General features: G+C 36.4%; 1 protein-coding gene across 1 annotated transcript in view; it reads left to right on the top strand.

Annotated features, from left to right (window-relative positions):
* Positions 1 to 2,296: 2,296 nt before the first annotated feature.
* LOC587153 (small subunit processome component 20 homolog) overlaps positions 2,297 to 21,749 on the top strand; it is a 54,108-nt gene continuing 34,655 nt past the window's right edge. Inside the window, 13 exon segments of the mRNA XM_030988298.1 lie at positions 2,297 to 2,481; positions 3,814 to 3,894; positions 5,065 to 5,131; positions 6,587 to 6,719; positions 7,821 to 8,009; positions 10,235 to 10,379; positions 11,489 to 11,566; positions 11,993 to 12,157; positions 15,570 to 15,698; positions 16,290 to 16,424; positions 16,958 to 17,035; positions 20,402 to 20,589; positions 20,804 to 20,941. Of these exon segments, the coding sequence (XP_030844158.1) occupies positions 2,428 to 2,481; positions 3,814 to 3,894; positions 5,065 to 5,131; positions 6,587 to 6,719; positions 7,821 to 8,009; positions 10,235 to 10,379; positions 11,489 to 11,566; positions 11,993 to 12,157; positions 15,570 to 15,698; positions 16,290 to 16,424; positions 16,958 to 17,035; positions 20,402 to 20,589; positions 20,804 to 20,941 (1,580 nt within the window). The 5' untranslated portion in view covers positions 2,297 to 2,427.

Here is a 21,749-nt window from a genome sequence, read left to right on the forward strand (position 1 = left end):
TGCTTTTTTTTTTACCTCAAATAAACGGGCATAGTATCCATAAATGGATATTGGCTGGCGGCTCATTAACATACAGATACAAAAAACATAAACAGTATCACTATGATCCATGGAGTAACAATACTGCTTTGTAAGTTTGTGAAGAAATCGGAACCATAACGGCATTGCATCGTTTCAAATTAGGGCATTATTTACTTCTATTTGATCTCAGTCTTATAATAGTAATAGTAATAATAATGATAATAATAATAATAATAATAATAATAATAATAATAATAATAATAATAATAATAATAATAATAATAATAATAATAATAATAATAATAATAATAATACAAATAAAAAATAATACTAATACAAATAATAATGCTAATACTAATAGGTTCCTTTTATCTCGCATTTCAAGACAGGGTAAATTCACACTGCGCTTTACATGAAACAAACTTCTTTAAACATTTCAAACTTATGTCTTCATGCATCAATCAACATACTTTAAATGAATACAAAACAAAGTGCATCTTAAATAAAACAAAAATAAATAAATAGTTAACAATACAGAAAAGATGTAGCTGCTGCAAGCTTAACAACAAACTAATGTATACCAGTCAGTCCTGATATCAGTATTAGTGTAACAATAGTCATATAGTGGGAGCATGAAGTTGAACAATTCATGACTATACATAATTATATATGTTTGTTTGAATAATACTTGTTATAAAGATAGTAGAATGGGACTCTCTGTCACGAATTATTATGTATACTGTTGTATCACATTAATTTTCTATTCTGTTTTAGAATTGGCTTTCACCGTGTGAATGCGGCTAACAATAAACACAATTATAATAATGATGAGGATTATTATTATCATTATCATAAATATTATTATTATTAATATTATAATTGTTATCATTATTATGTTTACTATTATTATCATCATTATGACTTATTAAGTAAGCAAATATCATTCCCCAATACCTGGGGGGATGATTGTACATGCCATCCCCCCCTTGTGAGGTGGGGGCAGTGGCGGATCCAGGGGGGGGGGGGGGCCGGGGGCCCGGCCCCCCCCCTTAAGAAAAAAATCATGTAAAATCACGTGATTTTTACCTTTTTGGGGGTTGGGCCCCCCTGGCCGCTCAAGGGGGGGGGGGTGCAAATTGAAATTTTTGAGGATCAAAAAAAAAAAAAAATTGTGCTCTGTACCCCCCCCCCCCACTGAGCGACTTTTTCGGCCGGCTCGATTTTCAAATTTTCGGGAGAAAAAAAAAAAAATTGGGGCCCCTCCCCTAAGAAATCCTGGATCCGCGCCTGGGTGGGGGGGGGGGGGGGGATGCATCCCCCTCATCCCCCCCCCCCCCCCCTTTGTCTATACGCCCCTGGCCTCTACACCCCCCCCCCCCCCCCCCCCCCCCCCCCCCCCCCCCTGAAAAAAAAAAAGTCTAGCGACGCCCCTGGGTGGGATATGATTATTTACGTCTGTGGACCGACTTTTAAAGTCATCATTCGAAAGACGTGACTCAGCTCAGTTTCGAACCTGCGTCGCGATCCTCGGCTGAATCAGTTTGTGACTTCCATTTTTAGCTGGGTTACAGGCGCACGCCACAACGCTCCGTCGCGTCGGTCCCGTTTATAGCCTAGATTTCAGGCGTACATGGTTATTTACTTACAGCTACAGAAATACGATTGCTGCCCCCGTTGCTGCCGCGGCAGCTAGGCGTTGGGAAGAGGCCCGGGAAGAGGATTATTGTTTGCATCCGATCGGGTACCTTAACACCTGGGTGGAGAGTGGCCATAGAGAAATATCTTGTAATTTAACCAATGGAATTATAAAACTATGCCCTAGCCTTTCTTTATTTCTTTTCTCTTTTCCTTTCTTTCTTAACTTCCCTTGCTCAGTCATGGGGAATATCAGTGGAAGTAGGGTTTGAATCAGAGAGCAATAACTCATTGATGTCTCGACTTGGTGTCGGCTTGGGTTTGTCCATATTAGATCATATTAGATGCAACGTTGGGTAGTTGTTCTCTGAGAGTATTTTGTAAATAGTTTTATATATTCCATATTTGTTGTTGTATTCATAAATAAGTTATCTTTGTCACATCATATGAGGGGGCCTTAACTTAACAAGCTGTGCTTCAACCAAGGTCTCCTCGTCTTCCTTTGTTCTACATTGTACTGTTATGATTATACTCTATTATATTTTGTCACATGTGTTTTCTGGAAGACAAATAAACTTGAAACTTGAAAACTTGAAACTTGAAACTCTGTAAACGCTGTTGCACAAAAATCCAACGCCTGGAAATAAGGTTATATTCACGTGTGTGCATGTGGAGCAACGGTGCGGATTCCTGACTGAGCTCTCTATTAATTATCTCGTTTGATTGCCTCTGAGAGTACCATGAAAACAAGTGGACGAGAATAAATTCAAAATGGTGAAAACGAGCTCCAAGTCATCTCATCATAAGGTTACCAACAGGTTTAAGGTAAGTCGTGATTGCCGCATGTTTACTGAAATCTGAATGAGTGAATGACAGACACGGTGTGTATGTAGTCGGTGTTTACCGATTAGCCTAAGAGTCTGTGCATGGACAGTGCTTTTGCGACATCAAGCGTGTTCGCTCTAGCCTAAAGGGCTTGCTGATAATTTAACAGCAAGAACCGTCTGGTATGAGGAATTCTTTAATAAAACTGACATCTGTCAACCTTCCACATACACAAACAGTACCCTTTGCTGTACCCACAAAGGGGAGGCAGAGTAAACAAGCGATTTTCACCGATAACCGTTGAAAAAATTTCTCCCTGGTTTTTCTTAATTTTCTGATTCATAAACCATGTAAACAGTAGGGGGGGGGGGGGGCGCTGGTCCGAGAATAAGGATTGTCTTCATAAACGAAGATCGTCTTTGTAAACGTGGACCAATGCGTCCTCAAAAACGAGGATCGTCTGCAAAAAGGCCAATGTTCCATATTTTTGATCGGCACATTGGCGATGCAAAAAACAGATTCCGGGATGATTTCTTGATGCATTTTACATTGACTTTGTACAGAGACCTTCACATTATGAGCGATAAATCCTTGGGAAGACGGACAACCCATAAAAGTAGATGGTCAACTAGGGTTATTTTCCCCTAGGGAATCCAAATTTGGCATTGCCAGCGGGCGGTTCGGTAACCCGAAACCTGCAGAGCGCCGATGAAAAAAAACGTCCGCGAAAATGCAGACGATCCTTGTTTATGAGGACGCATTTTGTCCGCGTTTATGAGGATATCCTCGTTTATGAGGACGATCCTCATTCTCGGACCAGCGCCCCTACTGATAAATCGAGCTTGACAGAAATGTGGTCAAGATATTTTCTAGAATTCTGAGATGAGGACCCTTTGGAAATATTGAGAAAGACCTGCTCTTTCATATGACATCTCATTGATTGAGTATTATTACCTTCATGATCACAAGCATTAATTGTTCAAAAAAAGAAAATAACTACCAAATAACAAGAGAGAAGTCTGTTGTATGATAAAAAAAAATTGATGGTGATAATATTAATAGTCAAAATTGGCTGATTGCCATAAATCCTTAATCAACAACAACAGATGTAGTCTCAGTGGAAAAACCGTTGATATCAGAGATTGATTCTCGGTCTAGTTGACAATATTTGAAATAGAGTAGACCTATGGCCTGGTTTTTCATTTTGTGTATGACAAATTTTGTGATTTTTAAAAATGTGTACAAGAGCATGCCTGCCTCGCCAATAACCACGATCCTCTAGGATATTTGAAAGCCATGATTGTATTTTGTTTCTTTGTTTCTCATGAACAGTTTGAAAGCTTCTCGGAGCAGATAGCTCGTATCAATATCGATGTCATTCACAGGAGTAAGAAGACGCAGAGCGAGCCGCAAGTAAGTTAACTTATTAATTAACCCTCCTGGGGGGGGGGGGGGGGGGTGTTTCACAAAGAACCTAAGTCAAACTTAACTCTAGGTTGGACTTCAAAAATTATAGAAAGCCATTTGTAGCCTTAAGATAAATATAGTCAAAAGCAAAAATTCAAGTATTTTAGACTTTTTATAAATTCCACATCAAGAACATGAAATGTCCTTCATTTCATGCCTTTAAAAATAACCTTTACAAATCACTGTAGATGCTAACGGCTTTCTATAATTTTTAAGTCCAACTTCGGGAAAATTTCAACTTGGCATCTTTGTGAAACACCCCCTGGACAATTGCATGAAGATTTTCAATGCATTACAGTCTGATTGGACTTAATAATGGCCTGTTTGTTTTCTTGAAATCTTGAAACTAATTTTACAACGGTGCATAGCGATATCTAGAAGTTACATTATTTCATTTACACAAGTTAAATTATTGTTTGTAAAAAGGTAGCCATGTATTTAAAGCAGAACAGTACAAAAACTGGGCCTGTTGCACAAAACTGCCCATTGATGGTAACTTTGCCATCAATGGTTACTATCATGGAAACCTTGATTTTGATTGGCTGTTGAGCCCTGTTACCATGGTACATGTAGTTGCCATTGATGGCAAAGTTACCATCAATGATAAGCTTTATGCAATAGGGCCCTGATCAGTGAAAATTCAAATAAAATAAGACTCGGGTAAAGTTTTGAATTTATTTTGAAAGTTTTGATGACCTTTATTCTGAGCTTGATTGGTAATGTGATTGACAAACTGTTTTGTACTTTTCACTAACCATTAGATTGGGACTATACGCTAAGTCTTAAAAACATTTTGCATACAAAGTGTGAAAATGTATTCATTTAATATGAAATGAAGTGGTATGTTGCACATAAATGTATTGTATGTTATTTTATATTATTTCATCCTGTTTTATTAGATATGGTGACCTTTAATAATAATAATAATATTTAATTTTTATATTGCGCTTAATACAAATGTCTCTAAGCGCTTTACATATATACTATTGCCCCGGTCATTGGATTCAGTGCTTGCCCGCACACACTGTGTGCACAATCTCCACTCCCTGGGGAGCACTCCAGCCAGGCATTACATGACCTTTTGCCACTGATTACATTAATTTTTTTCCCCTTCAGGATGCTGATTCCTTCTTTGCTGAGGGTTTGGCAAAGTGGAGGGAGCTCAATTGCACACAAGACTTTGGTAAACAAAAATTGTTATTTCTAACTTTTATAAATGTAATGCTTCCTGGGAGAAATTTCAATTATTTAAACATATTTGTTTGATTCAAGTCCCGCTGGTTCCAAGATTTTTTCTGACTTGTTTTTCAATACAGATCGATCAATCGATCTCATTTACTGGGTGTAAGCCACAAATATGTTTAAATAATTGAAATTTCTCCCTGGAAGCATTACATTTATAAAAGTTATTATTGTCCTATGGTGGACTAGTGAATATAAATAAGTCAGAATGAATCAGGAGAGCTTGGGTATTTGTTTCTAGTTCATCGTGACTGTGCCATGCACCAGTGATAGCCTAGTGGTAGAGTCGCTGCCCGGCAAGCAGTAGATGCAGGTTCAAGTCCTGCTGGTTCCAAGATTTTTTCTGACTTGTTTTTCAATACAAATCGATCAATCAATCTTATTTACTGGGTGTAAGCCACAAATATGTTTAAATAAATTTTATTTCTGTATGCAACTCACTTGATTGTGCACTTGCACATGTTAGAAGAGTCATAAAGGTTTATTCATTTCATTTCATTTCATTTCATTTATTTCATTCTCCATAAAAACATTAAAACATACAAACATGATATACAGATAACGATCGATAACAAGAAAAATACAAACGGAAGGAGCAAACAAAATTTGATGTGAATGTGGGGTTAACAATAAGGGCAATTAGCCTTATGAACGTCAACCCCTTAAAAAATATACACTGTATTGTTGAGAAAAGAAAAGCAGAGAAAACCTAAACACCAATACAAAAGGGGAAAAAAAAAGAAAGAAGAAGGAAACTTGACGTCATTTATTTTGAGATTGAATACAATGATAGAGTCGTATTCTGATATATTGGGGCGTTGTTTTGATAATATGCAAATGAATGGCAACTGAAGGCAACAACGGTCCTATATGCGTATTCACTTGTGAACTTATAAGATATAGAAATGTGAAGGTCGTTGAACTAATGTCAAGGTCATTGAACTAATGTGAAGGTCATTGAACTAATGTCATTATTGAAGAGAAAAACAAAACGCTGTGGTATACTCCTATTGAATAATTTTGTTGTTAAATTAATCCTGAGTTGTATATGATTTCTGCTAGTTTCGCTTGCAATGTAGTAACAATATCAGATATTTTTATAGCACATATCCACCATTCAAGATGATCAACAGGCTGCAAAATGTATCAACTAGACGACAACACGTCTGTAGTTCCAATAATAATAATAATAATAATAGTGGAGTCTTAGATAGCGCTTGTAGTGCTGCAACAGGGATTCGAACCCTGTACCGTGTATAGCTTTAATATTCGTAATCTTACTTAAATTGTTGAAAGTCTAAGAGAGCAGCGCCTTGTATCCTTTGAAAAAGGCGCTATATAAATCCAATTATTATTATTATTATTATTATTATTATTATTTCCCTCTCATTTCCAGTTAACTTCAGCCATGAGATATCGGAGCAGGTTCAAAGCTTTGCTCAGTTAGTCCACTTTGAAGACCAGATAGTCTCATCTCTCCAGACCCATCTTAAGGTTCCTGACAGCATGGCTTACATTCCACTACTAGAGTAAGTCAAATTGGAAATGTGTTGTTTTAAAGGGATTGTTTAACAATGTTAAATCTGAGATGCACGGCCCTACGTGTTATCAGTGTCCGTGATGTGTAATTTTGAAGTCCTAAAAAAATTGTGCTTCAAAACGATCAAGAAGTGCCTCAAAAAAGTAAAAATCTATGAGTGACCGGTTTTACAATACTCGTTTTTCCCAATAGACTGTAGTGTTATGAAAACTGTTTGGCAAACGCTAAATTTGGTTTTGATTTCCAATCATAAATATCTTGATAATTAGACAGGCGATCAGCTTGTAAAATTCATGGGGTTCCTGACTGACCTAAAGGTTTATACTTATCATTGCAGCGTGAGCTAAATCCAGGATTTTGTTTCAGAATCTGAGACAAACTTACAGGATCCCTTTAAAGGCAGGGTTATCTACTGACACTACTTCAGATTTACATGGAGGTATACTGCCCTCTGCTGTCAACAGCCTTGTCCCACAATGCATCAGTCACATCTGCATAACAAGCCAGTGATGATGCTTGGGTACAGGAATGGGAATTCACTCTATTTACGCCATTTATGTACTACTCCTTTTATCGTTATTTTTATGTTTGCATTAAACAGTATAATTGTTAAGTAGCTTAGCGCAAATGTAGTGGCATGAAAAGACGTGTCTAAACGCAAAATGCACAATTTTTGGAAATCATATGTTTATCACATAAAGTTAGAACCACATCATTATGTTATATACATGTAGCTGGTAAATACAGGTACCATCTCGACTAGGCTTCATGTTATCTAAACTGTCATTGAGATATGTCAATACAAAACTTTTAATTAACAAACGTCAGTATTACCTATAGCGTTCCAGATGCATCTTCTTTGTGCCACTACATTTCGCTCAGCTGCCCCAGATGGTCATCGATGAGTTCTGACCTGGCCCTGTTTTCATAAAACTTGCCATCAATGACAAATGCTAAAGTTCTATGACAAACTTGCTCACAGCCAATCAAATGCCATGATTTTGGTAGCTTCATAACACTATTGATAACAATTTTGGTGAAACAGGCCCTAGCCTTTACACTGAACATTTGACCTGTTTACTCAATACAGCCTTGTGGTACAGCTCGCCAGGGATCTACAGACGGATTTCTACCCACATTTCAAAGACTTCTTTGAGATCGTGGTCTCACTCTTGGACACTCAGGATACGGAGCTGATAGAGGGCGCTTTCCAGTGTCTATGTTACATGTTTAAGTTTCTCTGGAGGTATCTGGTCAGGGACATTCAAGAAGTGTACAAGTAAGCCCCCCCCCCTCCCCCATCATTTTCATGTCATCTGCTTTTTTGAGAATGATCTGTTCCATTTTTATGCAATCAGAAAATATTAGTCAGGACATATACATGTAGCAAAGAATCATAATATTAAAAGACTTATTTGATTTGCATATTTTTAGTTTTTTTCAAGAGTAGAATGTACTTGCACTGGGTTAATTCGCAATGAGCATAACATGAACTCTGCAAAAGCATCATATCGTGTTTTAAAAGGTACCAATCACCTAAACCTGTTTTGGTCTTGATGTCCTGCCATTGGTCGTGCTATTCTGTAGTCACACTATAGGCGGTGTCACACAGAAAAATCCTGTCCCATCTTGAATAAACCAGATTTTAGAAATCTAGTATTTTCATTTACGTCGGTGACAGACTGGTGACAGACAGGCTACGAATAATCCGTTTAACTTAAATCCGGATTTTTGGCCTCTGTGTGACACCGCCTTATGAGTCTATGAGCTTCAAATATTTCATCTCCAGAGAGAAATGCAGTTTAAAGGTGATACAAGTTTTGGGAAATTTTGAAAATTAGGTGGATAGTGATTCTTTACAATTTTGATATATTTGGATGCCCCTGTGGATATATTATAAGCACTAGAAAATTTAGCCCCTAAAACACTTCTGCTTTTAAGAAAAATTAAATATAAAAATTTACCAGTGCTCCCGGTAAATCAATTTTGATAATTTTCAAATAGCGCTTATGGCCATACAATAGTATGAATATCTCAGAATATGTAGTTGTGATATATAATTTCCAAACGGGAATAGCTAATCGGTCGATTTTAGTCAAGAAACATTGTTTTATAGCTTAATTAATATCTTGACCTTGAGAGGGAGCTATACAAGATAAAGAGTTTATTATTTACAATTTCATAACTCTAGATTTGATTTCAACCGTGACACTGATTATTGAATATTGTAGGATCGCATGTGCTTCCAATATGTTCATTTGAACCAAATTCATGACCCCATACCAAAACTTTGTATTACCTTTAAAGGCATCGTTTTACAATATTAAATCGGAGATGCACGGCCCTACTTGATTTCCCCAATAGACTGTAGTGTTATGAAAACCGTTTGGCAAACGCAAAATTTGGTTTTGATTTCCAATCATAAATATCTTGATAGTCGGACAGGCGATCAGCTTGTAAAAGTCATGGGTTCCTGACTGACCTAAAGGTTTATAATTATCATTGCAGCATGAGCTAAATCCAGGATTTTTTTAAAGGATCAAGGACAAAGTTATTGGATCCCTTTAAATGCACTCAGAGCATGCCAAGTGAACTGTGATACATACACCTTGTTGACTTTGTAGACTACCGTACACCTGTGTACACACTTGCAAGGGAAAGGTGAAAAATATATTGTGAAGTTTTTCATCCTTTTGATATTGGAGTGGAAGAGTGTCGTAGAAAAAAAAAAGTACCCTGGAATGAATGGCTCTTGAAATATTTGAAATGTGACAAATACCAGCTGTAGGTTGTGGACAGTACTCTCATGCCACATGTTTGTGTAGTCCCACATAAACATTTTTGTGTACCGAGCATGTGACTGTTAGCAAGACTGAGCCACGTTCTTATAATTTTGATGATTCCAAAACCTTAGGCCTAAAATAAAAACTTGTTGTATTGCCCTTTTTTTAAAAACTGGTTTTTTAGATTTTTTTTTTATTAACGAATACAAAAATATGTATTTTGTTTGTTCAAATGGGATATAAATGCATAAAATCAAATTATTCCAAAACTCTCAATCGTGCAAACCATGGATAATTATGAGGTGAAAAAGATATCAATGGAATGATGACGCTGCAACACATGTATTAAAGCATTACAAACTGAGAAATATCAGCCAAAAGAGGGCGGGAAAAAACAACAACAAACAAACAAAAACATTCAAATCTGAAAAATATCGGCCCAAAGAGGGCGACAAAAAAAAGTTTAAAAAATGTTTTGGCACCCAAAGGGCAATACAACAAGTTTTTATTTTAGGCCTTACAATACAAACCAATATTATGTGCTAATGAGCATGTAACTGTTAGCAAGACTCAGCCAATTTTTGATGATTCCAAAACCTCATAATACACACCGATACTTATGTGCTACATAAGAAACCTTTTCTTTTGGCTTCAACTGTTTATTTCACAATGCCATTGCTTGACGAATACCGTACTTAACTACATCTTTTTTTAAATACAGGATGTATTCTCCACTGTTGGCCGAGGATCGTAAGGAGCATGTGAGAAGGTTTGCTGCCGAGAGCTTTGCTTTCATCATGAGAAAGGTCAAATGTCATGGAGAGTTATTTGACTACATGCTTGGTACCCTACAAGACAATCCACAGGTGAGCCTTAAAGGCTTCTTCAAATCAATTTGTGAGAGTTTCTTCCGATCTTGTTTGACAGTATGGTTCGAGTGCCAATATCTGTGTCAGCATCCTTAGTAGTAGTAGTAGTAGCTCTATACAGAGCGAATTTATTTTTCAGTTCTTGTCACATATTGAAACAATGACAGACAATAATAAACGTAATGATGTAGTGAGCATTGAAATATCTTTGACATTATTTTTGGTCATTGTAATGCAAAATGATTTGGCCACAGGAAATGAAAAAAACAAACCTACTTGAAAGCAATGCTTGTAAGGTGTAGGTTTGCACATTCATAATTAAACTTGATACATTGATAACATAAAAAAACATGACAGACAATAACAAACAAACAATTAAACGACAAAAACAAATCAGAAACAGTAGCAGAATGACAAGATGAGGATGATACATGAAGAAAATAAGAATGAGAGAGTGATAAACAGAAGAAGGGGGAAAACATGCGACCAACACAAACTTTCCGTCTCTGTTTTAGCGATACAATGTCATTAAAAAACCAACTAAAAGTAGTAAATGTCTTATTTTATCACTTTTATTCAATTGCCTCAAAATGCTATCTTTCATGTAAAAATTTCCTGAACTGTGTGTCCAGTGAATGAGAGTTCAGACATGGGAACCTTTGTTTTTGCAATGTCAAAATGACACCACCAAATGTTTTTGTGTGTTGAAATGACATTGTGCTTGCTCGAATTTTGACAACATTTTCGGCACACATACTCTCTAGAAAATAAGGAGTATTAAAGATGTTATCAAGTGTTCAGAGAATACAATAGAAAATTCTTGTAAATTCAAGTGAAATGTAAGGTGTTCAGACATAGAAGTCTCATTCATTCATTTAGTAGTTGCTCAATACAAAGCGAATTTCTTTTTCATTTCTTTTCACATGATATAAACAATGACAGACAATAATGAACGTAATGATATAACAGAAATAAGCATTGAAATATCTTTGACATTGTTTTTTGATCATTGTAATGCAAAATGATTTGGTTACAGGAAATGAAAAAAAAACGAACCTACTTGAATTCATTCTCAAAGATTCTCCACTTCTTTGTCCTTATTATAGCAAGCAAAAGGGCTGGGTCATCTGCTGTTTGACATGCTGAAAGGAGTGAGACATCAAACACATTCTGCAACCGAAAGGGTATGTATGATTATACAAATAATACACAGCAGTGAGGGCATTAGTCAAAATTACCCACACAAGGTACCTTTGGAACAGTCTAACATAGCCAAGGGTGTTTGGACTGTTTTGAAGGTACTGAGTGTGGCTAATTTTACTAATGCCTGAACAAAATGATGTGTTTTATTTGTTTTATAAGATGATATTATTTATATTATTTGTTTTATAAAATGATGTTTTATTTGTTTTTATAACATGATGTAACTAATGACCAGTCATTAGTAAAATTATGTGTTAGGCAAAATATATACTTTCACGTCTTGCATAGAAGGTAACGGTACTGGGAGAGCGTTACACAGTTTTGGCCCTCCACATGCCTGTGTTCTGTCACGATAGGTCTTTATTGCTTACCTGTTTGGCTATATTGTCTCTATGATTTGATTTCAGATCTTACCAGTATTGCTATGTAGACTTGGTCCTTGTCGCCGTGGTACTGAGAATGCAGCCAATCTTCCTTGGGACCTGGTCCTGGATTGTTTCCATGAAATGTTCAGCTGTCTGACTAGATACCTGAAGAGAGAATACTCTGAGGTGATCTGGAATGCCTTATTGGTGAGTGCATCCGCTTCCTCCTACTTCACCAGGGGGGTGTTTCACAGAACTCGTCTTCAGTGACAAATGACAGTTTCTGTTATAAGCTACTGAAATCCTTGATTCTGATTGGTTATCAGCAGATTTGTCACTGTTTTTTGTCATTTGTCATTGAAAAAAGGCTTTGTGAAATGGGTCCCAGGGGTGTTTCACAAAGATCCCAAGTCAAACTTAACTCTAAGTTGGACTTGAAAGTTTTGGAGAGCCATTTGCAGCCTCAAAATAAAATATATTTGAAAGTGAAAATTCAAGTATTTTTAGACTTTTTATCAATTCCATATCAAGAATATGTACCGGTAATCACCTTGATAATAGAAAATATGAATGATTTGAATCAAAATTTTATGCTTGTTAAAATAACTTTTACAAAATATTTTCATAGATGCTAACGGCTTTCCATAATTGTTAAGTCCAACCTAGAGATAAGTTCAACTTAGAATCTTTGTGAACCCCCCCCCCCCTTGCTGGGGTTTTATTCTTAAAAATGATTCAATCGCTTATGTTAGCAAAAACTGTCGTAACAAATCAATATTTTGGACGAGTCATTTGTTAATGTCTGCACAAAGCTGGCTGTGTTTGCTTTAAGTTAAAAGAGACGTCCGCGCAATCTAGTGCTGTAAGTCAGACGCTATGTTCGTGTTCGGTTCGGTTCGGCAGATTTCGGCAATTTTTCACCTGAACTTGGTTCGGTTCGGGGTTCGGTAATATAATAGCAAGCAGCGTTATAGCCTCGGCGGTCGGCACTGGGCGGACCGCCCGCCCTGCCGGGCCCGACCAGCACGGAGGACTGCTGCACACTGCTTCCGACCAGCACGAATTTCACATTAAAAAACTGCTCTAAACGTAATCATTTGTGAAGAAGAATACTACTTACATTCGTATTTCCGTCTTGAATCGTGTTTTATTTTCAATTTTAAAAGAATAATGTTTTTAATTTGTCGATAAATGATATTTTTTAAAGATTTTCCGAGACGGTTTTTGTCTAATGTTAGAGTCTTTTTTTATTATCAAATTGGAAAAATATAAAATCCCTATTTTTCCTGAATAAATAAATACCATACTATAATATATATTTATTTCATTAGATCTATTTATATTGTAAAATTTGTCTGATATGGTTACAATTAAAATATAAATTTTTTGTTGAATGGGTTTGAGCTGAGCCTGTTTTGATCACGCACATGGTCTTGTTTATGGCTTGCGATCGCGACGAAGCGTGGTCAGGATTTGGGATTTAAATGGTGCCAGTGAAGTTGCGTCCACCACTGGATAGGCATGAATCACAAAGGCGGAAAATGGGAAAAAAGTAAATATAAAATGAGCAATCATGACATGAAAATTAGGTACAAAATGACAAGTTTATTAGCTTGCAAAAACGTTTACATTTTTCTGCCGAACATCCGAACCAGGCCTTTGCGTTCGGTTCGGTTCGGTTCGGTTCGGAAGTGCCATGTTCGGTGAACTTCCGTTCGGTTCGGCGGTTCGGCTACAGCACTAGCGCAATCACCAATGTTAGAGCTCGTCTGCACTAGTTTGGCCAGGAGGGGGATTAGACCTTTCTGCATGGTCACAGACGGGTGGTTATCTCGTCATATCAGCTCTCAATTAACCCTTACTGTACTGGGGGGGGCCTGGGAGGCCCCCCCCTCGACATTTTCGGAGATCGCGCCGCAACCGCTCGGAATTTCGAATTGTCGTTTCATTACTTTTTTCCCTCAAGTCTTACGCACATTTTGATACCATTTTCGTCGAAATCGGATATACCTGTAAGGTGTTACATAACAATTAGTATGCGCATGTCATCAAAAAAGTGCTATAATTGCATATATTCATGTACAAGCAGAAATGTGAAGATATGAATTGATATCAAATTGCTTTTATATGTTTCTCAAAGTAACTTGATGTATTTTAGAACAAAAGAATACATTAGAAATAAAACAATAGATATAATAACTAATAAAAAACAATGAAATACATAAGAAAATAAAAAGTTGAAAATCGGATTAAATTTGCATAAATTATCATTATTAATTACATCAAATAACTATTTTGTGTTAGAAAAGAAGTTTCATATAAATAATGAGTTTCAACATTACAAAAGTGGAGTCTGACAATTTTTGTAATGATTCTAGTTCCCTGTTTATTTCCAGATTAGATATTCATGAATGCGTAATTTGCGTATTCATAATTTATGCAAATTAACCTATGCATTTTCAAATATCATAAAAATAATGAAACCTCATGAATTTGAGATGAAGGAAACATTCAATACATTTTCAAGATTCTTCACAAGTCTACGGACAAATATGTAGAGTTTTCTGTAAAATGCATAAAATTAGCATTTTGCATAATTAATTAGGCTATAACGACAAAAATGTGCATATTAGGAAAAAACTAATTATACCATCTTGTTCCTTACGTAAATATCTACAAACATGCAAATTTTCGCGTTCATCGGACTTTCGACGGCCGAGATCATAGGGGGGGCCTCCCAGGCCCCCCCCCCCCCCAGTCAGAGAGTGCTCGAAATAGCCCAGTACAGTAAGGGTTAACATAAGAAAAAGGGGATCATGGGGGACCAATGGTTACCGCTTAGGCATTGTTTGCTATATAGAGGGCGCAAGTAGCTATAAGTGGTGCAGTGGGGCTTTAAGTGTTAGTTCCAAGCATTTGAGTTTGTTATGACAATTACTGGTGACATTGTTTTGCTAACTTCCTTTTCCCCAGCCTAAAATATAACATCTTTTTTAGAATACAGCCTCAGGTAGTTTATCTGAAAGAATCAAATTCAGTAAGAACCTCATAAGAAAGAAACCTTCATTGTATTTTGCATAGAAAAAAAAGTATTATTTTCATTATTCGGAGTAGTACTAGTAAGCAGTAATTTTTGGTGTTGACGGTGATTTAGATGATTTTTGATATGATTGTGAAGGTGGTGGTGGTTTTTATAAGGAAAAAAAAAGGTTCTCATTTGCAGTATTGCGATCGCGATTGCCAGTGGTGATCACGATGGCAAGACTGTGAGTAATTTCTGTTTCCAGCTTTATAACATTGTGAAAATAAAGATTTTAGAGGTAAAAAACTACTTTTTGATATATTCAATCCCAATTTTCAATGATCAAAGATGTTGAAAAACTTACTTCCACAATACAAAGACGATTTTTCATTGTTGCAAAATGTGTTATTTAAGCACATTTTCTTCATAGGTTTGCTCTATTTTAATTGCTTTTCAGTTAAATGAAAACTGCTACAATTTTAACCATGGTTAAACAGAAAACAAAATAAATGAGATATGCACAGCACTAGTGGTACATGTAGCTGTAGTCATTAAAACTTCAAACATGTATATACCGGGTAATATTTTTTTTGGCAGAATGAGGCATCATTTCTTGAAGGCAAGATTGGTTCTACTTCTCAGTTGGACAGCTTAGTTCAGATCATAGATCAGATGGCTAAATATGGCAATGGAAGCTTGATTGCTAATCCAAGACAGCTGAGTCAGGTATGTATGCTAGCACACTACCATGAATTATTATAAGGTAAAGACCAGTTTTGGAAACGCCCCCCTCTCAAAAAATGAAATGAAAGCTCTTATTACCAATCATGTGAAAGAATATGTTTTAACTAATACATGATGATAAAAATTTTGCCGGGAAACCGCCTACTAGTTGATATATTTGGTAAATTATTGTATCTATACGTGTCACGCACGTGTCGCGTAGTCCCATATTATACATCTTTCTGTGTACAGTGCTTGTAACTTTACCAAGACTGGGCCAAATTTCTTATTATTTTGATGATTCCAGAACCTTGCAGTACACACCAATACTTATATGATAGATGATCAACCTTTTCTGATCAATTCCACATTTTGCCACACTCAACCCAGGTGATGTAAATGGGTACCTGGCAGGAATTAATTCCTTAAAATGCTGGAGCGCTGTATATACAGCAGCTAGGCTAAAGCCGGGGTAATAATAATGCGCCTCGGAATAGAATTATCTAGATAGACGGCGCTATAGAAATGCCTATTATTATTATTATTATTATTTTATTACTACTATATATTATTTTTATTTATTGTGTCTCCTAGAGAGTGGTAGAAGCTGTGACCAAACAATCTCTCCCCGAGGTCTATGGGGGAACAGTGCTGAATCTGGTCTCAAGTCTACTGCAAGCAACGAGAGGGAACATACATCAGGATGATATGACAGCTCTCATCAACTCGGTAAGAACCATTCAGTAAGATACCCAAGGATGTCGATATTGGGTGGGGGGGGGGGTGTGACAAACCCCATTAGATTGTTGATGTTGTTGGGAAATGGAACAGTTCAGATGGGCGTTTCACAAAACTTGTCATCAGTGACAAATGACAATTTGTGTTATAAGCTACTGAAATCCTTGCTTCTGATTGGTTATCAGCAGATTTGTCACTGATTTTGTTATCTGTCATTGAAAAAAGGCTTTGTGAAACGCCCCCCTGGACACAAGCTCATGAGGTCGAGGGTGATCTTTTTAAACATTTTTATTACCACTTATGTCTATTCTAAAATCAATTCCTTTATATGTTTCCACATATATTGTACTTTAACAATATGTTCTTTATGCTGTATTTTTGTTCAAGACATCATTCTTATGCCCTGCATCTAAGAGTACCGGTAATTGGGTTTTGCCCTTGGCTTTTTTATGTCTCCTTTGTTGTGCAATTTTGATCAATAATGTGATGCTTAAAAAAAAAGATATTGTTATTTGTTTCTGTAGGTATATCACAGCAACTACAGCAGTCAGCTAGTCTTTGACTTCAGCCGCTCTGTCTTTGACATCAGTAGCTTTGAAGAGGTACAGTATTCTAGTAGAAAAGTAGAAATTATGGTCAAACCTGCTTTAGTGACCACCTGTCTACAAAGACCACCTTTCTATAAAGACCATGATTTTCATTCACCTTAAAAATGGTTTCTCATTTAAACATGTACTAGAAACACCAGGGACCCGTTCCTAGACACCGTCATAAGTCTAACTTCTTGACTAAATCAGACTAAATTCACGAAGCCCTCTTTGCTAACATCAAGGACAACATCCTGACTAAGGAGTTATGACGCCTTCAACACCGTCATATCTTTTCGTAACCAACGGAGAGCGCCAACAGCGTCAATTTTACTTAATCTATGGCAAGCGATATAAAACAATATTTAATGTTTGCTCCTCTTGACTTTCGGAATTCTCTCCTCCCTCCCCCGTTAATCATTACATGTAACTTTTATTTTCATACCTCATTCACTGCTGATGTTGCTTTATTCTATGTTAACTCTTTCTTCAACTATCCTTTGCTCATAGCATTGCCATATGCCAATATAATGATAATAATAATAACCTAGGCTTCTATAGCGCATTTCATCTTCGAAGAAAATAAAAATGCGCTTTACAATATTAATACAACAAAATTATACATAACTACTAATTCATGAACTAAAGAAATATCAAAATAAGGACAAGATTAATAATAATCAATCATTATAGATATTTGTCCAGCTAGGTGCTGACAACAACAAAGGTAATAAGCTTATGTCATTTTAAGCTGCCAATTCTTTATTCGTCAATCAATGATATAGTTTGCATTAGGAACACACTCACTAATCATCATATAGCTGCCTGATTAGATCGGAGCAGATTTGCCTCCCGTTTCCATCGGCAAGTGCATCAGCCTGCGCGAGTTAGCCATCGTCATCTTCTTGTTCATCGTCGATGGCCACGTCATTGGGAAGATTGTTCATGATACAGATGTTGTGCAATACCGCTACCACCACAAATAATCTGCATACCCTGTCTGGGGAAAATTGCAGTCCTCCACCCGAATTGTCTATACACCGAAAATGCGCCTTGAGGACGCCGAATGACCTCTCAATAACACAACGTCCCCTTCTATGGTGGATGTTGTATCTCTCCTCGGAGCGCGATGTAGGGTTGAGGACAGGGGTAAGGAGGGGGCGCAAGGGGTAGCCACTGTCACCAAGTAGACGGCCATTGAAGCCCCTGGAACATTGTACTTGCCCCAGAGTTCTGCCAGATATACGAGTCGTGGGAAGAACCGGGGTAGCGGGCACATACATCCAGGTACCACAAGTTAGCATCGCAGATGCATTGAACATTCACCGAGTGGAAGTTCTTTCTATTGACAAACAAGTGCTCATCAACCGACGATGCCTTGATTCGAATGTGGGTACAGTCTATCGCCCCCACCACGTTTGGAATTCTGCAGATATCACTGAGGGATTGTTTAACGTGTATAATGCCATCTCTGTTGTTAGGGAAATATATATCTTGACTCGAGAAACGTCCCTGACATTCCTACTTGCTGATGATTTACTTACTCTTCGCAGATCGCCGGTTACTGTATGGAAGTTTCCGGTGGCAAAGAAGCGAAGTGACATAGTTATCTGGATGGACACAGGTAGAGCCTGGGTGCGACAAGTTGGGCGTTTCAGATCCTCATCCAAGAGTTCACAAAGATGAAGGATTAGGGCTTGTGGAAGACGGTATCTCGCTATGATCTCTGCGTCGTTGTACACGCCTAGGGGATTGGTCCTGTCCCTGAAATTCTTTGCCTCCGAAGGTTGTGGCGATAGGCAAAAAGAATTAAAGCCATAATAATAATAATAATAATAATAGAGTATATTTATAAAGCGCATAATAAATTGTGAATTTCTCTAAGCGCTTTACAGTTTTGTACAATCATAACAAATTTGAATATATAAACAACATTAAAACAACAATAAATAAAAAAAATAGAAAGCAAATGACAAAAAATATTTATGAGAAAGTAAACCATTTAATGCACCTATAAATACACCTACAAAATTAATTGACATTACATGAACAAATTCAACAAACAGACATACACTCATCATGCCGAATCAGCCTCCCAACCAGAAACGGACAAAGCAGCTCTAGGAGTGATTAGTAGTGTCTTTTTTCTTATTATTTGCAGTCACTTTATTACATTATAGACAATTAACCAACATAACAAGGTACAACAATTTGGATGAAGAGGTACCATTTGCTTAGAGGGACTCTTTCTATTACCTAAATTTCCTCCTGACTCCATCTTCAGGTCATGTTAACATGTTGACTCTTTTAATTTACCAAATTTTCACAGGTGTGTCATGTAAATGTGTATTAAATTATTTGCATTTTCAGAATGTTTTCTTAACCATATAAAATATATTAAACATTGAAGTTATTTCCAATCGTTTTGTTTTCGCATTTATTGAAATATTTACAGTTTCATTGAAATTTCATTTTCAAAATATATGGGTTACCGTGACAATGACTATGTAGTATCTCTCATCCTCTCCGATAGTATCGGTAACATGCAATGTCTTGCTAGTAAGCTCTTTGTGAAATGGTTCAGGAAGATCACAGACATCTCTGTGGTTGGTGGATAATAATAATAATAATAATAATAATACATAACATTTATTAGGCGCTTAATACGGGTGTTTCTAAGCGCACCATTGTCTGACTTAAAATTATCAACTAAAACTAATAATAAACACAACAAAAAATCTGTTCTTTATTCAATAAATCATGCATATATAATGACAAAAATAAAAATGAGATCAAACATAATGTCAAACATAAGATCAAACAAAAGATCAAGGTGCGTTTTCAGCAAGGACTTAAACTGGTCAAGAGAATGAGTATTGTGAATATTCGCTGGTAAATTATTCCAAAGGCAAGGGGCATTTACTGAAAAAGCTCGATCGCCATATTTTGTAACAGAATGAGGTCCAAGGGTTAACTGCAAGGTTGATGATGACTGTCTTGTCGTTGGTTTCTAGGAACGGGCCCCTGTGTACAAAGACCACTTTTCTTGCCTCCCTTGGGTGGTCTTTATAGACAGGGTTCACTGTATTTTGGTTTATGATAGTTAACACTTCAATTTCTTTCTTCGTTCTGATACTGATAAAGATTATCATTTTTTATGTAAAAGATTCTTTATGTCTTCCTTCATCAAAGCTTTAAACCTAGAACCTAAAAGTAGAAATGTTATGCAGTGTGTATAGGTTTGTATTTACCTCGAGATAAACCAGCATAAAATACCTTGGAAGCAAGAGTGTTGCAATTTCATGTCCATGTATCTTAGAAACCAGAATTTATAAATGTTATCATGCTAATGAATATTGACATTTCGTTTTCAAATAACAGGACGTTTTGCCAGCATTGTGTGAATATTCTCATTCCAAGATGGCTGCCAGTGATCCTGTTACCATGGAGACAATGTTTCTAACATTAGCTGATCTCATTTCTACCAAACGATCCTCCATTGATGTGGGAGAAGACATCGTCAACTACAAACCTTACACCGTGGATTTCAGTCGACAAATACACATCAGGTATGAATATTTAAATTATTATTATTATTATCATGTTTATTCTCTTGGATGTAGTAAGGTGAAGAGGAAACGAGGGTCGAAGGCTATTATTATTATTATTATTTATTATTATTATTACTATTATTATTAGTATTGTTATTATTATTATTGTTGTTGTTATTATTGTTGTTATTAATTATTATTATTATGATGATGTTTATTGTCTTGGATGTAGTAAGGTGAAGAGGAAACGAGGGAAGGCGGCTGATGTACTGAGTGTACCTGGATACCTGTCATCCTACCTGCTATGTGATGATGATGATCAGAAGGACTCACTTCACTGGGCTGCTCTAGCATGCATCCCACATGTCAGGTAAGATGTTAATATTTATTATTTATTTGTTCAGTTTTTATATTTAAACAGGGTAGCCCCGTCAGTAACAACAGTACATTTTTCCAGGGGGTCCTGTAAACAAATGCAACATTTATGAAGATACAAACTACTTGAGCAATATAAACAATAGAAACATCATCAAAAACATCAATACATACATGTAGTAACATATAACAGAAAATAAGTAAAGAATAAGAGTGAATAATGAACATAGCCGTAGTAAGAATGATAAATTTCAATGAGCAATTTTAAATCGATAAAAATATACTCTGATTATTATCAATGATCTGTTCAGATTTTAACATATTATTATATTGAGAAATTTATGTAAATATTCATGAAAGAAATAAAGAAAGAAAGAAAGAAAGGCAAATCTATCTTAAACATCGCTGCTTAAAATAGAGAGAACAAAATATTCTTGGTCTGAGCGTTTCGCACTGATTGGGGCAGGCTATTCCACTGAAGAGCAACATCAACTGAGAAGGCATGAGACTTTGAAATTGAAATGGTATTTTAATTATATAAACAAATCCACATGGCAGACCAAGGGCTTAATTATGCAAAGTGAAATCTCAAAAACTGGAATAGCATTTACACTGCAACCAAAGATCGTTGATTTTTTCACGTTCACGCAGAAGTCAAAACAAAAAATTTCACCTAAGGAGGGCGTTTCACAAAACTTGTCATCAGTGACAAATAACACTTTTTGTTATAAGCTACTGAAATACCGTACTTGCTTCTGATTGGTTATCAACAGATTTGTCACTGATTTTTGTCATTTGTCATT

Source organism: Strongylocentrotus purpuratus, unplaced genomic scaffold, assembly GCF_000002235.5.
Source record: "Strongylocentrotus purpuratus isolate Spur 01 unplaced genomic scaffold, Spur_5.0 spur5_scaffold_17, whole genome shotgun sequence".
In the NCBI taxonomy this organism is placed as follows: Eukaryota; Metazoa; Echinodermata; class Echinoidea; order Camarodonta; family Strongylocentrotidae; genus Strongylocentrotus; species Strongylocentrotus purpuratus.